The 13937-nt window shown below is 34.1% G+C and overlaps 1 protein-coding gene across 1 annotated transcript in view; it reads right to left on the bottom strand.

Annotated features, from left to right (window-relative positions):
* Positions 1-3117: 3117 nt before the first annotated feature.
* LOC117116858 (midasin-like) overlaps positions 3118-13937 on the bottom strand; it is a 63069-nt gene continuing 52249 nt past the window's right edge. Inside the window, exons 79-96 of the mRNA XM_033260959.1 lie at positions 13695-13859; positions 13343-13521; positions 12580-12741; positions 12169-12442; positions 11840-12067; positions 11397-11506; positions 10963-11110; positions 10542-10729; positions 10222-10416; positions 9763-9984; positions 8976-9158; positions 7672-7813; positions 6994-7160; positions 6385-6675; positions 5615-5688; positions 5134-5248; positions 4571-4777; positions 3118-4045 (exon numbers count right to left, since the gene is read on the bottom strand). Coding sequence (XP_033116850.1) covers positions 3863-4045; positions 4571-4777; positions 5134-5248; positions 5615-5688; positions 6385-6675; positions 6994-7160; positions 7672-7813; positions 8976-9158; positions 9763-9984; positions 10222-10416; positions 10542-10729; positions 10963-11110; positions 11397-11506; positions 11840-12067; positions 12169-12442; positions 12580-12741; positions 13343-13521; positions 13695-13859 — 3233 coding nt within the window. The 3' untranslated portion in view covers positions 3118-3862. The remainder of the gene's footprint in view (positions 4046-4570; positions 4778-5133; positions 5249-5614; positions 5689-6384; positions 6676-6993; positions 7161-7671; positions 7814-8975; positions 9159-9762; positions 9985-10221; positions 10417-10541; positions 10730-10962; positions 11111-11396; positions 11507-11839; positions 12068-12168; positions 12443-12579; positions 12742-13342; positions 13522-13694; positions 13860-13937) is intronic.

Here is a 13937-nt window from a genome sequence, read left to right as displayed (position 1 = left end):
TGAAGGATTTTTTTTTTGGCTTTTTTTTTTGAAACACCGCCTCTGAAATTATTTACTTTAATGTTATAGAATAATGGTTTAATCTTTATTACAGAAAAAAAAATTATTACATTGCATTTATTATTAAACATTGCAATTAGTATAAACTAATTTTTGTGCTATCACGAACGTTATTTCTGTGTTGTTCGTTTGTCACTCATTCTAGAAATTTATATTCAGTACTCAGAAATGTGCCGACAGGGTGTCCGAAATATCCGACGGGGGGGGGGGGGGTTTCAACAGGTCCCGACTAGAACCTCGGTCCAGGTCCCAGAATGAAAAATAGGGATCGCTAAACAAAATAACGCTATTTGGATAGGCAAATGTCGGACAACAGGGGGTCCAGGCCTGTCCGACGGGGAGAGAGGATTTCCCCTGTACCTCCACTGGCGCCACCACTGCATAGCACACAGAGACTGTATTATGCGCCAATATACCAATCCTCTTGTAGCAGCTAATAGCTCCATCGGCTAAACTCGTGGAAGACATCGTGACGGTACGCTAAACCGAGAAAACTTTAAATATTAGGCCTATATAGCCTATGATATTCTATATTTAGAAACCAAACGCATTATTATGATTCACTTAGAAACTAATTATTTCTTAAAATAACTATTATTTATCGCACAATATTACTTTCCTTATCTGAAACCGTTAAGTTTATATTTTGATTTCTTACCGTCGTCATTTAGCGGCGAAATTTGCTTTTATATAATGTGCCTAATATCTTGATTCTCGTCGTATATTTTTGATTAACCAAAGGGTTCGTTCTCTTCTATTTTTACATTACATTTATTATTACAATAAATTGAGTTTAAATCAATTTCTATATTCTCTGTTCGTTTGTCACTCATATCAGCTGGCCACTGTTGGGTGACTACTTAATACTGTAGTCCCATTCTAACGCACAGTGCGTCCAATGAAATATAAAAACGGTCGAAACTTTTAAAAAAATTCTAAGAAACAGTTATCATAAACAAAACATTTTAAAAGATACATTAGTACAACAATTAGAAAAATTTAAATAATACAACTGAAAAAGAAATTTTCGTTGAAGAGCTATGCTTGATACGATTATACATCATATTTCCTATACGAGCACTGCTACTATTAATACAGTGTTAATTTTCTGTTGTCAACAATGGATAGTTCTGCATAAAGGCGGCCATTGTGGCCCTTAAATGAAAACACTTTTCCAATCTGAAATGGCATAATCATATTCAAAATATTACCTCAAAAGCATCCCCAACTCTTTACTTTATAAAACGTCGATGCAATCGCCACCTGCTTTCTTTAGTTTTATTTAACTCACTCGTACGTCCAATACTCGAATACTCCCCGGTAGTCTGGCATCTACACTAACGTTTCCTAAATTGAATCAATCCAGAGGCACTTTACTCATTTTTCCTGAACTCTGCTAGATATCTCAACAGCCCTAACTATATTGAATATACAGATAGGCTTGATCACCAACAACTAAATACATTATACGCCGTTGTCTGCGGCGTACTCGAAATCAAGGGGCAGGACAAACAGACTAACACTAGTGTCTTGGAAAAGGCCAATGTCACAAGCATTGAGCCCATGATCATGCCTTATTTTCTATACAAAATTATTAATGGTATTATTAATATTGATTCACTTATGTATACATAGATACCAACCGTCTCGCATCGTGCGGGACGGTCCCGCGTTTCAAAGTGATTCTGGATGAAACACGCATTTTGCAGAAACACATGCGTGATCCTAAATTTGTCACGCATTTAACGCAAGTCTATGCGTGATAACGATTTATCACAAATTCAGGGGAAAATGTATTTAAAATTGGAAGAAATTGGTTGTATTAAAACTATAAAAACGGTGATGCAGTAACTCATGAGAGTACAGTATTTCCTTGAAGGCCCTACTTATTTCACTAACAAGTTACTAAACATTGATCAGTAATGTAATGTTTGTGTAGGTCTACATAGTTCGGGTGCTCAAATTAAACCTACATTAAAACTCAAATTGGCTTTAATAATAATATTTTGGCTTATGTACCTGTATTATCAACAAACACTCCGTGAAATCGTTTTAAAACAGCTTAAAAATTCTCAAATCATCGGAGCGGTGGGAAGGGGATGTTGGTTCCCCTGCCGCTTGGAACCCCCCCCCCAGCCAACTGGTATAGTCACTCACGCATCTCACGCATTTCAAATCTCTCAGGTTGGTAACTAAGTGTATATTTCAATACACGTCGACCTGCCTCATCCCACACTTCACCATCCCCTGCTCGACGCAATGCACTCTACTATTCACTCTTTCATCATATTCCAATCATCTGGAACAGACTTCCAACTGCTACACGTTTATCCTCTTCCGTCTCTTCTTTTAAAACTGCCCTCGATCACCTGCGTTAATCCACTTCCATCTCTTTACTTATTCCTGTCTTGCTTATTTATTTACTTTACTTTTTTACGTAGTTATATATTTATTTTCTTCTTTTATTAATTTTTATTGTAGGTAATTACTGTATTACCGTAAGTATACTGATTTTGTGAATTTAATTATTGAATTTGTATGTTATTCTGAAAGGTAATTTGTACAGGGACCAGTTCCCTTTGTTACCTATATGTCTCTTATTTGTGTTCCATATAATTATGAATTATACACCTCCTCTTCTGAAAATTAAAATGGCTTTAAGCATATTGTTTTTAGGGCTATGGTATTTGTCTACCTGTATTTTTTTAGCAATAGTGGAGTTTTCTATCTTAAAATGTTTAGCCTGGTAGGTCTGAGATTATCCAGAAATGTTAGATTACCACCTCCCCCCACCCCAACACTGAAAATTCAACTGCAATGTAACATCGATGGATGACATTTGAACAGCCCGCAAACAAAACCGGTTCTTTTCTGGTTTAAAACAGTTCACTATGTCCGTTATTGTTGCGCTTTGCCTTGTTTTGTTGTGATGTTAAAAGCGGTCAATAAAAGTGAAAAAAAATGATTAACCATAACATACCACTTATAACTAAAATTTGCTGCTATTTTTCACTTGAAGTTGTAGTTTTTATCTAAAATAAAACATTAATCAATCTATTAATTTCAAATGAAATTTATTCTCAGATGGCTCTGATGGCTCATATGATTATACACAATCAATATTGACTTTTAAAAAAAAAGCAAATGGTCAGTGTAGGGTTCAATAGTTCTTAACGCAGAGGCGGATCATTCTCAGACTTAAAATTAAATAAATATTTTCTCTTTTTTTCTTCGTTCTTTTGAAAAACAATTGGGGGATGGGGGTGCGGCTTGGGCGGGCTAGGTCCCTTTGAATCCGCCACTGTAACTAAGATGTTTATTAGACACCCAAAGCAAGACCGCAGTAACATCGGCTATTACATTCATACACCACGTGCAATTCATTTGTACTCCACTGATCTATGAACTTTTCAAATGACACAAGTAAGGTCTCCAGCATTGGGGGTCTTATAAGTGTATCGGTGTAGTTTTACATTCATTTCAATCTTGTGTATTTTCATCTATATAATTATTTATATTTGTTTGAAACTTAAATATATACAAATATTTTCAAATATATTTTAACCATTCAAACTATATTATTAGCCTTAATGACAAGTTCTTTCATATCCTTGAGGAATTACTGAGTAGGCCTAATTACATTATCCTTTAAAATTTCATGGCACAAACTTAAGTGTGAATGTATATGATTAATTGCATATTACACTCTTATCTTGGAGTTTATCTTCCAAGCCTGGGTTACATCACCGTCACGTTCCTCATAGAATAAATATTTACGCTGCATTATCAACCTGCAATCGCATCATTCTCCAGCAGTAACCAGCTCAAACCATTGCCGAAGTGCGTCACTTAGTGTCTCAGGTAGCGCACTGATGTTACGTAGAACGATATAGAACGGAAATGGAAAGTGCTCCATGTATGAACGAATCTCCGGCATTTCTCCAGGCCCCTTGAATACGGGAACGCGTATATCAAGGATTGAATCCTACAAGGAAGAAAAATGAAAAATTCTATGATTAGTGTAAGAATGAATAAATGAAATATATATAGTAAAGTTTTTAGTAAATTGGCAAAAACTAATTGTTTTGATCTGTCGATTTGAAGTTGAATGCAGTCTGCAGTACATAACTGAAGTTGATGAAAATTATGTTTTCAGAACTGCACCAGCTGCATTTACCTTTCAGAATTGCCTTATTAAAATGATTTATGAAGCATATTTCTTGATCTTGATTTGACTAATTTGTTTTAGATTGGCAAAACAACAGCTATTTTATGAGAAAATAAAATACAGTGCACCATCAGGTCCCAAAGTCGTCTCAAATTGGAGGTTGGAGGGCAAACTGTAAAATTAATTGTGCACTACTAATAAAATCTTGTATAAAACGCCTCACATCCTTATATGCAGGCTTCTAATTTCCTTAAAATGTACACACCCATTCTTTGAATCAAGCCACAAATGATGTAGAATAGACTGCATGGAATTTATAAATATCAAATGTATTAAACCTACTTTATTATTTGGATTGTCCAAGATTACAAAGACGAGGAAGATGTTAGCATCTCTTGCTTGACGGACTGCAGATCTTACAGTTTCCATCCCTTCCAAAAACAGTCCTCGTCCGTCGCTGATGACCAATAGGAGCTGTGATGTACTCGAGGCTGTGCCCCGCAATCTGTACTGTGCCGAGGTCATCAACGATGATATGTATTTTAGTAACTGCCAATAAAGAAACAGAATTTATTTTATATATATTGAACCAGAAGAATTAGGAGGAAAGAATTCTAAAGGCTTTATGGAGGATTTTGTTCACAAAGGAATCGGATGCAAAGTTGAAATTGAAAGGCTAAAATGAAACAAAAAACCTATAACTATTATTAAACATTTAAGATTCAAGGACAGAAAAACTATATTGAAACAAGCTGTTTTTTTGGTTTTTTTTGTTGTTTTTTTTTGGTTTTTTTAATTCATTGGGCAAAGCTTATTTATATCAGACAACGTATCGAATAGAGTGAGAAAGCAAAGGACAATCATAAATTTAAAAAAAAAAAAAATGAATAACTCATGACACCTACCTGGCCAATCTTGGTCTTCTTTTGAGAAAATGTAAACTGTTGAAGAATTCTGCCACCTGATTGGTCAGTGAATTGTTCATGAAATGGATGCAGCAATTGAACACTCTCACCAAAACTAAAAAATAAAGTGAAGATCGAGACATCAAATTGGTGTATTTAGTACTATTGTGTTATGGACAATTCTGATTAGATTAATATAATAAAAAAAAAATAATAAAATAATAAAAAATAAATAAAATAATATGTATTCAGCCTTATTTATAGAGGATGCCCTTAAGAGTAATAATATATTGCATTAATATTTAATAACATGCAAAGCACAATAAAAATAGTCTCTAAATATAAGTATAATAAAATAATATAAAAAATATTATATCACAATAACACTATACAACAATAATAACGATGAACATGAAGAAAAATAACAAAATATAATTAAAAACCATTAAACTTTATTGAAGCTATTTCTTTCTTCACTTACCTGCAAACAGAAAATTCTCCGACCTCCAACCAACGGAGAGCATTACTGATAACGGACAATGATTCAAAAGCAAGCTATAAAGAGAGAATGGTTTAATATGAATAAAAGGCAAGATAGTTGTAAACACAATTAATATTAGACCTACGTTGATTTCAGTTAAATAAAGCAAGTTCAAACACATCAATTAAGCAGAGTATCTAGGGGTGTGCACACGCCCCCAGAAAAGTTATGGTCAAGTAGTTAAAAATCACCTAAAATCACCTTATTTTGCGAATTAGCACCTCTGAACTGATCATTGAGGCACCCAACTTCACCTTCGCACCCCTATTAGTACCCCCATTTCAAAACTTCTAGACATGCCACTGCATCAATTGGGCTTCTCCATTCATCCTTTCTTTTCAGCTTGAATTATGTTTATTTTACTATATCTGTTAATTTGATTTGAGGTGACTGACCTAAATTGATCTGCTGCACTTTGATTTTGTGGCATAACTTTGAATGTAATAGTATTTGTACAATAATTCACAAGATAAGCCAATTCGTAAATGCACATGCCCATATCCAAGGTCAATCAAAATAAACCTATGTTGTGTATCAAAATAAACCTATGTTGTGTGTCTGTTTATGTCGATCGACCTTGATACAGGCATGTGCAGTTCAAACTATGAATTGGCTTATTGTTGGGATGTTCTGAGATATCAAATCCACAGATAGACAGCGTACTTTGCCATAACACAATTATCATACACACAATTCTATTTACATCATACCTGTTTGGAGTGATTATCGTCCATGCTTGAAGAATCATCTACAGCTAACATGATCTGATATTGACGTTTACTTGGTTTACTACGTCGCAACCAGATCTTATCCTTACGAAAATGACTGGCAATATACGGAATTACTTTACGCATGTTCAAACGTTTGCCACTTCGGAAGTCTCCTCTAAGTTTTGATGCCTGGGTAGGTTCCAGGACAAGTCTCAGCTGTTCACACAAGTCCCTGGCGAGGCTGGATGTCAGAGAACCATACTTGTGCCAAGCTTCTTGAGCCTGCCTTTCCTGCAATATGACCACCAGTGTAAAAAATAATGCGAGATAATTCATCACAGATGTTGACAATAATGACAAATGCATCTATTTAGCATAAAAATGTACTAAATTTGTAACATCTTAACTGTGCCTACTTAATCAAAAATGTGGAAAAACAATCCTCCAACTTTTTATTTTTATTTTATGGAGATATTTTTTAATGACAATCTGTTTGAACTGTTCAGTGATCCAGCGCTCTAAATTAACAGGCTTGTGTTTGTAGGCCGACGATCGTACAACACATTTAGTGCCCGGCTTAAGACAAAAATGATGATGAGCGCTACCAACCTGTTCTATAGTTCCCTTGTTCTGCATCACAACCAGAAGCTGTTCCTCCAACTCTTTTCTCAGACCCTCAATCTCTTCTGGATTTAAAGGTTGCTTGTTGGTGGTTTCAAGGTGGTCAAAGGATGTATGATACATTGATAGAGCAGATGCCACATTTTCACTTGAATCTGGGTTGATAAAATAGTTGTATGAAAAGGATGAAACAATTTTCCTCCAATATGCACAATATTGCATGTTTTAGTGACTAATACATGCAATATTGCATGTATTAGTGACTAAAGCTGTGTTCACATTGAACTAACCTTGACCAAGATGAATTGTACACCAACTAACATGCATGGTCAGTCTAATCACAGATACTTTCTATAGAATCTTCAGCAATGTGCATGCCATTATGAAAGTGCTCAGGTGGTTTTAACTGAGTTCTGCTATTGATATGAAATATATTATCAAAGTCCGATTAAACACTGTCAGAGTCTGACATAAAAAACCTAATATGTTTGGACTGTTTCATAACAAATATATTCAAGATAATTATGTAAAATGGCAAATTGCTTTCTGTTGGAAGATTAAATTTAAAATCATATATAATACTACACCAAAACTAGATAAATAATACAAAAATAGAAAGAATTGATGCTGGAACAGAAACATGTATAGAAAGCTTTCTTTTCTTACCTTCTTTCAATTTTTCATTCATTTCTTCATCTTCATCAAATGATGGCTGCTCTTCATTTTTCTCTCTATCAATTCCATCTTGCTTGCTCATTTTCAACTTGGATGATGGAAGTGTATCCATCTTTTCGGTGTCCTCCGCCTCCTAAAATGACAAACATAATTGATGTTTACAGCTAACTGGCAATTTAGTTAAAATTCACTCTTTAAACTTAAGCCATTTTACAGTATTATACAACATAATTAATCAATTAGTAGAGCTGCGCATAGTACAATAATATAAAGCCCGAAGGAAATTTTTGAATGCATTAAATCTAACCAAGTATAATAATTTTCCGCTAGTGTACGATACATGCAGCTCTACTAATTCAAGTCAATCGCCGTCTTTTAATGTTAGTTTTGTCAATCAACTGTGGTAGCAGTCATCAGTTGCTATAGTAATATGATGTGCATACTGTGTGCATATTCACATTTAGCTGCGTGTACGCTGATTTGTGCTCCTGCAGTACACGTTAACTCACAGAGCTAGAGACGTCACACATCAGCAGTACAATATGGATACAATGATTAACTATTGTGTTTGTAATGCCATTTTGATAGACATTCGTCAAAGAAATAAACATTTCTTAAAGCATTTGACAGAATACAGTAATCATTTTTTGGTCGGTGTAGAAAGGTAAAACCGTTCGATAATTGCATAACTAGGCTACGCTACAGCCTCTGGGCCTTGGCTGTAGGGACACATCTAATTTTGTTTCTTGAATTTTTAAAATAGGTCTAGAATATTCCTATTAAATGTTCAGTTTGTTTAGTTTATTAGGGTCCATTGATTCTAAAAATTTCTTAATTATTCATATTTCATATTGAATTTAAAGTAACTTTCTTCAGGTTCTAATCAACCTTGTTTTACGAAAGTAATTTTCATTTAGGCCTACAATTCAATTTTCATCGTGGTACACAATACATACTGTAAAAGTTGTTTTCACCTTTTGCACACAAACGTAAAAAAAACAGATCAAGCCAAGCGTACACTATGTGAAAAATTATTGTACTGTGGGGGATTGACTTATAATACATATTATGATTAATTACCAGCTCAATCTGTATTTATAAAGTGTCTAAGCATACAGTAAATCTAAAATAAAAAAAAACATTTCAATTTTAAATATTACACTAAAAATTATATTTCGGATTTGCTGATCAATAAATTCAATTCCAAAAAATATACTCAGACTTTATATTTACAGAAATAATTTTGTTTACAGCATTTTTGGTCAATATTCTGACTAACACTAAAAAGGTCTTACTTCTTCATCATCATGAGGTAGTAGATTATCATCAGTTTCCATGTCACCAACATCACTATCATCACTGCCAGCATTGAGGGCAGGCTGTTCGGCTTGTTGTTCATTTGTCGCAGTATCCAGAGTTTCGACATCATGGCTGCTCGTCTCATGCACATGCTCATAAAGCTCTGCTTTATCAGATTGCTGCGGAGAATGCAAAAACTTTCAATTATGAATTCATAAATTTCTATGTTATACTTTCTTATCAAATAACAACAAATTAATATTACAGGGGTCCCAAGTAGGAAGAAGTCCCTTCAAGGAAATCTAGTAAAAACAAGCTTTCTTAACACATTTAATTTTATTCTGCTGCGCATGGCGACACCAAGGGCACTGACTTCTCTGAGACAATTGGTGCTAAAGTAGTAAAAACACGCCAATATTATGAATTTACAGGAGATGGGTTATTTTCTGGGACATTCTTACTTGCATGCAGGGGTGCGGGCTGTCCAGATTTCTGGAAAATCTTGCAAATTGTGGGACCCCTAATATTATTCCTTTTATCATTATTGCTGTCATTTTAGCTTTCATCTTTAAATGATAGAATACTTCTCAACCAATAAAAATATTCATAAATAATTCTTAAAATCTTTGCATAGGGCTTTAATTGGCTATAGATCAATATGGGACTCATTGAAATTTGGTAAAGTTTAAATTATTAAGTGTCTTCCCAATTTTAACATACATATCAAGTACCCAAACATCACAATGTTTTGAACAACAACAAACATTTGGTGGTTTAAAATACCTTCTCATCATTATTAGTCTGCCTCTCATCTTTGGTTTCATCGATTGTTTTCAAGCGTTTGTGTGTTTTCTCTGCACCAAGTGTACGGTCCGAATCTGATTGGCTTGGTCGCTTCCGATGTCTATCTTTTTTATCTTGGCTATTCTGCATTGTAACCTCTGAAAGTTTGTCTCCATCATGTCCTTCAGATCTTTCGGCCTGAGACGACCCCGTTCCATGCTCCTATTTTTGTCAAACATTAAAACTGATATATTTTATATGTTCAACTACACAGAAAAGCATGAAATACTCAAGTTTTTTTTTTGTTTAAATTAATTCCATAACTATCAGTCATTAAAAATGTATACATACTGGCTCCCTATGCTTTGATTCGCTTGTAGCCTAATTAATATTAAAACAGATACCTGCCACTTTTGTCAAAAACATTTAAAAGAACAATAATAATTTAAAAAGGCTTACCTCTTCTTTCTCTTTTTCTTCAGATTTTCCAGTTTCATCATTCCCGCCCTCATCTTTATTCACTTGATCAGTTTCCTCGTGAGATTTTCCAAATTGTTCAGCTGCTTCCGGCATTTGTTCCGAGTTGTGGGATTGATCCGGTAAAGATTCAGATGTGGGATCATTTTCAACCAATTCCTCATCATCATTTTCCTGCTGGTCCAAACAAATTACTGCATTTAGAGACAATTTCATTTAAGAATATGTAAGTTAGATGACAATATTATATCACCTTGGCATTAAAAATACAAAGTGCTCGATTCTGAGTAACAAATCCATACCTGAGGCTCAGCACTTCTTTCAGCATCATCTGGTCCCTCCTGCTCATTCATCTTCTCATCTTCTTGTTCATCTGTGTTGTCATTATCGTCTTCTCCTTCCTGTTCCATTTTCTGTTCTTCTACATCATCCATTTTATCAAGGTTTTTATTATCAGGAATTTCTGGTTCAATATCAAGTGGGTTCTCCCCTAAAAGAAAAAATGTATTTTTTAAAATGTAAATAAAAAAAATTATTATATTAATATTAGTCAAGCACCAATTCGATGCAGTTCATTTCAAATGCTTTGACCACAGGCTAACTATGGAGGGCTACTTAATGTCAGCATTCTTGCTACACTCAGAGCAGTAACATATAAAGACTCTTAGATGTAGAAACTAGTGTGAAAAAGGTTGATAAAATCTATTCCCTCCTTGTTCTTACCAGCCCCTTCCTCTTTCTCCTCATCTTCATCATCTCCATCCTTCATCTGGTCTAGATCCAGATCATCTGGAAGGTCAAGTTCTTCTGGTACAACTTCTGGTGGAGGATTGTTGGCCTGCCTTGGATCAACATTATCATCATATTCTTCCTTTAAGATGAAAAAATATTTTTAAAAAATAAATCAAAACATGTTTGAAGTTGCTAGCAAGTTTTCTAGTGCAAGCAAACAAGTAGAGATGACAGGATAAACACATATGAATGAACATAAAAGAAAAGAAACTATATTCTATCCTATATAAATATCTTAATCCCTGCAATTAAAGAATTTTATTGATATAATAAAAGAAGTGTATTTATATCATATATAATTATACCCTAATTAGGATTTTTCTCCATAAGAAATATATAATTTTTAAAGTAAATTATTCTCTTACCTCATCCATTGGTTCAAGGTTGTTTGGCTTTGTAGTTTCTTTTTCATTTTCCTCTTCCTTATTTTCTTCGTTTGCTCCCTTGTCTTGTTCTTTATCACCAGATTCATCACCTTCAGAACCAATACAAAACAGTTATTACAAAACATTTCACATCAAGCAATATTTTACATTATGATCTAGAAGAGTGACACAATTTAACCAAAAAAGACGAATGGTGGTCACATTGGAAGTTTCCTTGGACCAGACACTTTATCTGTTTTCCTCGCTTCACCAAAAATTGTAAATGCTTTTGAAGGAAATTGGAGGTGTTGACTTATATGCATGATTAGTAATACTCCCAGGAAGTCGGTTGCACATCATTTATGATAGATCCTGTATCCAATGAAGAGGAAAGCAAATGGATATGTGCACTATATAAATCATATTAAAAACAAACAGAATACCTTGATTATCATCTTTAGCTACTAACTGTGATTGTTGCTCCTCCCCTGCCCCATCACCATATTCATCCTTCTTTTCCTTGTCCTTCTCCTCTTCATCTTCTTCATCATCGTCATCACCCCACATGCGCTCATCCAACTTGTCAGTTTCTTCATTACCAAGATCACCCATTTGTTTATCTAGCTGGTTCTCATCGTCGCCCTCGCTTTCGTTACCAGATTCGTCAAAAGCTGTCAAGAAAAATAAGACGGTGATAAACATATTGAAATCGCATCCCAAAAGCAATTTGTTATACATCATATCCTACTCCTTTTACACTAATACTACCTACCTTGTTTTTCAACATCATGCATTTTCCCTTCAAAATCCTCAGACATTTCAATACCATGCTCCTCATCCTCCAGGTCTGGTTGGTTGTTGGCATCATTTTCCTCATCATTATCACCTGGCTTCTTGGTGTCCTGTACTTGGTCCTCGTTTTCAATTTGATCACTCACATCCTTCGCTCCCTCACCAGCTCCAATTCCACCGCCTTCAATATCTTCAAATTCGGTAGCCCCTCCCTCACCTATTTCATCACTGAACTCCGGTGGAACACAGAATCCCTGCAAAAAATAATGAAAAAAAAAATGTAACTAAGATAAACTCTCTGTAATACAATGTAGAAGCATCCTAAAAAAAATTCACCTAAATATTTCAAATGACATAAAATTAAATATGTTCTTATGACCACAATACGAACCTTTGTCGCCAACTCTGTAAACACACCAAGCAATATGGAAAGCAGTTTGCTGGTAGTACGATGTGCGGACACCATTTGGTGAAGGTGAAACATGACTAGTTGTAAATATTGATGCAGTATTGGTACCATCCTCAGCAGAATTGCAACACTATTGTTTAGTTCCTGCAAAAACAAAAAACAAAAAAAAAACCTTAGATATTATCATTCAACAATATTAATAGTAACAATAATAGTAACAATAACAATAATAATAACATATAGTATAGTAGCAGTAGCAATAATAACAAATAAATAAATAAATAAATAAATAAATGACAAACTTTTCAAACAAATAAATTATACTGGTGTTTGCTGGAAGATGTGCACTGCAAAACCATTGACGGTGCCCTGTATGGTATGCTGCTTTTACATATACTTTTTTTCTGTCCAAAGGTTTTTTTTTTGTTTTATTCAAACATTTTTTTAAATGTTCTTGTATTTATATATGAGAGTTTATGTGTATTTTTTATGTTATTTGATGTTTTTTGTCCAGGGCCTTTACCCTTAGTTTGAACCTCATGTCTGAGGAACCTGTCCTTTTGCATCTGATTTTTGTTGTGTCTGATGTTTTTGATATGTTCTTTTTGTGATGAGTTGCAATAAATTGAATAAAGAAAGTAGTCTGAAGTATCACTCCCAACAGATTTTTTGAAATTTAAATTTCGGGGCACATGAAATTAATTAATATAATTTAATTAATTATTAACCAAGTATTAATTCTCACCGCAGTATTTGTTTCTCCACTTGGACAGTTCATATGCATTTCTACCAAATCAGATATGATGGTTTTCAAAGCCATTTTGATGTTTTTACTGTCCATCCATTTCTTGCTTTCTGATAAACCACTGGTTAATAATTTGATATGACTCTCAATTAACTCATTTGCATATTCATCATCAGCATCTGAAAAAAAAAATCAAATTACTAAGTAATAACATAAAATTAAATAAATATCCTAACCCTAAATTTAGGCTAAATAACTCAGAAAAAAAATGAAAAACTAATTAATGTTTCTTTAAATTTCAATCAAATTAAATTCATTTAATTATGAAAGACTACTAACAATATTACTGTACCTTCTTCTGACTTTTCGTCATTGTGTTTGTTGTCCTGTTCAATACTTTCAGTTTTCGATGTTTCCATCTTTTGTATGTTTTGTACAGTCAGCAGGACACGATTGAGAAGGGCTTCCACTGAACACTGGAATGCACAGCTTCTGGTACCAACATTGTCCAAAGGACCTTTAAATACAATCAACAAATTTGCTGAACATTAGTATACTTACTAATTGATCCATATACTGTACTTAAAAACAGTTT

Source organism: Anneissia japonica, unplaced genomic scaffold, assembly GCF_011630105.1.
Source record: "Anneissia japonica isolate Jap-2015-1 unplaced genomic scaffold, ASM1163010v1 scaffold1302_len1884557_cov193, whole genome shotgun sequence".
NCBI lineage: Eukaryota > Metazoa > Echinodermata > Crinoidea > Comatulida > Comatulidae > Anneissia > Anneissia japonica.
The sequence above is the reverse complement of the archived record's forward strand: the minus strand, read 5'-3'. Positions and strand labels throughout refer to the sequence as shown.